General features: G+C 40.9%; 2 protein-coding genes across 2 annotated transcripts in view; one reads left to right on the top strand and one right to left on the bottom strand.

Annotated features, from left to right (window-relative positions):
• Nucleotides 1-168: 168 nt before the first annotated feature.
• On the bottom strand, nt 169-1035 carry LOC106314452. The gene is made up of 2 exons (XM_013752319.1): nt 749-1035; nt 169-655 (listed from the first exon to the last, which is right to left on the bottom strand). The coding sequence occupies exons 1-2, from the start codon at nt 1033-1035 to the stop codon at nt 169-171; spliced, it is 774 nt and encodes a 257-aa protein (XP_013607773.1).
• A 32-nt stretch (nt 1036-1067) lies between these two features.
• Nucleotides 1068-1861, top strand: part of LOC106314451 (cytosolic sulfotransferase 11-like) — a 1667-nt gene continuing 873 nt past the window's right edge. The window contains exon 1 of the mRNA XM_013752318.1: nt 1068-1857. Coding sequence (XP_013607772.1) covers nt 1068-1857 — 790 coding nt within the window. The remainder of the gene's footprint in view (nt 1858-1861) is intronic.

Below are 1861 nucleotides of genomic sequence, written 5' to 3'. Positions count from 1 at the left end.
AAACATAAAATTCATTCATATAAGGAAACACATAATAATTATACAATAAGATGACGTTTAAAATTATCATTATTTGTTTAAAACATGAAATATAATTATTATACATGGTAAAACTGAAAACTATTCAATAGTCTTATCATAGGCATTTCGGTTCTCTTCAGGAGTAATCTAGTCCAGCTCATTAGCGAAGTCGGAGGCATCGAGGTATGATGTCCCTTCAAAGTTTTCAGTGAGGTTCACTTCTTTAGCTTTGCCTTTCGTGGACTCTTGATATAACTTACATAGATGTGGAGGAGTACGACAGGTACGCGACCAATGTCCTTTACATCCACATCTGTAATACACTGTCCCACGCTTCTGAGTGGTATCCTCGTGAGTTTCTTTACCCTTGGAAACTTGTTCGGATCTAACCCATTTGTTAGATCCCTTCCATTTGGGATTGTAAGTTTTTACACGATTATTTTTGAAACGGCGACAATAACCTCGATTGGTCTGGTTCCTCCTTTCCGAATTTTCTTTCGCCGTAGCATTCACTTCAGAAAATGCTCTTGCTCCCGTAGGTCGGGAATTGTGGTTTTTGATTAAGAGCTCATTGTTCTTTTCAGCTAACATGAGCGCAACCATCAGTTCAGAAAATCTCGTGTACCCGCATTTTCTGTAAATTTCGGGCAAGAAGTGAAGCTGTTTGTGGAAAGTGTTGTATGTTTTATTCATCATTTCTGCCTCATAGACATGATTACCACAATACTTCAGGAGTGCGACTATCCTCAGGACAGCGGAATTGTAATCTTCAACCTTTTGAAAATCTTGGAATCTCAGTTTTTTCCACTCTTCTAGAGCGTGAGGGAGGTTGATTTGTCTCTGGTTATCGAACCTTTCTTTTAAGGTTTGCCACAGTTCAGCTGGGTCCTCGACGCTTGCATACTCATGCGTTAGATTTTCATCTAAATGCTTCTTCAGGAAGATTATCGCTTCAGCTATATGTTCGGGTGGTGATTTGTTACCGATTACAATTGTTTCTGTTATCTTTTTCATCACCAGATATGGTTTCACGTTTGTGACCCACAATGGAGGCTTCTCAAGAACCTCACCTTCCAAACTACATGAAAGACGACAACGTTAGCCAGGAAACCAAGAACTTGATATCTTCTCTTCCCTCAGACAAAGATTTTATGGGTTACAGTCTCTACAACTACAAAGGTTGTTGGTACTATCCCAACACACTCCAAGCCGTTCTTGACGTCCAAGAGCATTTCCAGCCACGAAAGAAGGACATAAACCTTGCTTCTTTGCCCAAAGGTGGTACAACTTGGCTCAAATCTATAGTCTTTTCCGTTTTACATAGAGAAAAATACCGCGAAAATCCCGAAACACATCCTTTGCTCTCACAAAACCCTCATGACCTTGTCCCATTTCTTGAGATTGAGCTATACGCTGGTAGCCAAACTCCTGATCTCACAAAGTTTCCTTCTCCTATGATCTTTTCTACACACATGCACTTGAAGACATTGCTTGAAGCCACCACAAAGTCTTCTTCTTCTTCCTCGCCTTGCAAAATCGTGTACGTGTGTAGAGGTATCAAAGACACGTTTGTCTCCGCTTGGCATTATAGGAACAAGTTGCATCGAACGGAGATGGATCAAGCAAGTTTTGAGCTCATGTTTGATGCTTACTGTAGAGGAGTTCACTTATACGGACCCTATTGGGAGCACGTATTGAGCTACTGGAAAGGGAGCTTAGAAGATGAGGAGCATGTCCTATTTATGAAGTATGAAGAGATCATTGAGGACCCTCGTCTTCAAGTCCAGAGACAAGCTGAGTTCTTGAACTGTCCATTCACCAAGGAGGAAGAAGAGAGTGG

This window comes from Brassica oleracea, chromosome C9, assembly GCF_000695525.1.
Source record: "Brassica oleracea var. oleracea cultivar TO1000 chromosome C9, BOL, whole genome shotgun sequence".
NCBI classification, from domain to species: Eukaryota; Viridiplantae; Streptophyta; class Magnoliopsida; order Brassicales; family Brassicaceae; genus Brassica; species Brassica oleracea.
Note: the sequence above shows the minus strand (reverse complement) of the source record. Positions and strands in the feature narration are given on the sequence as shown.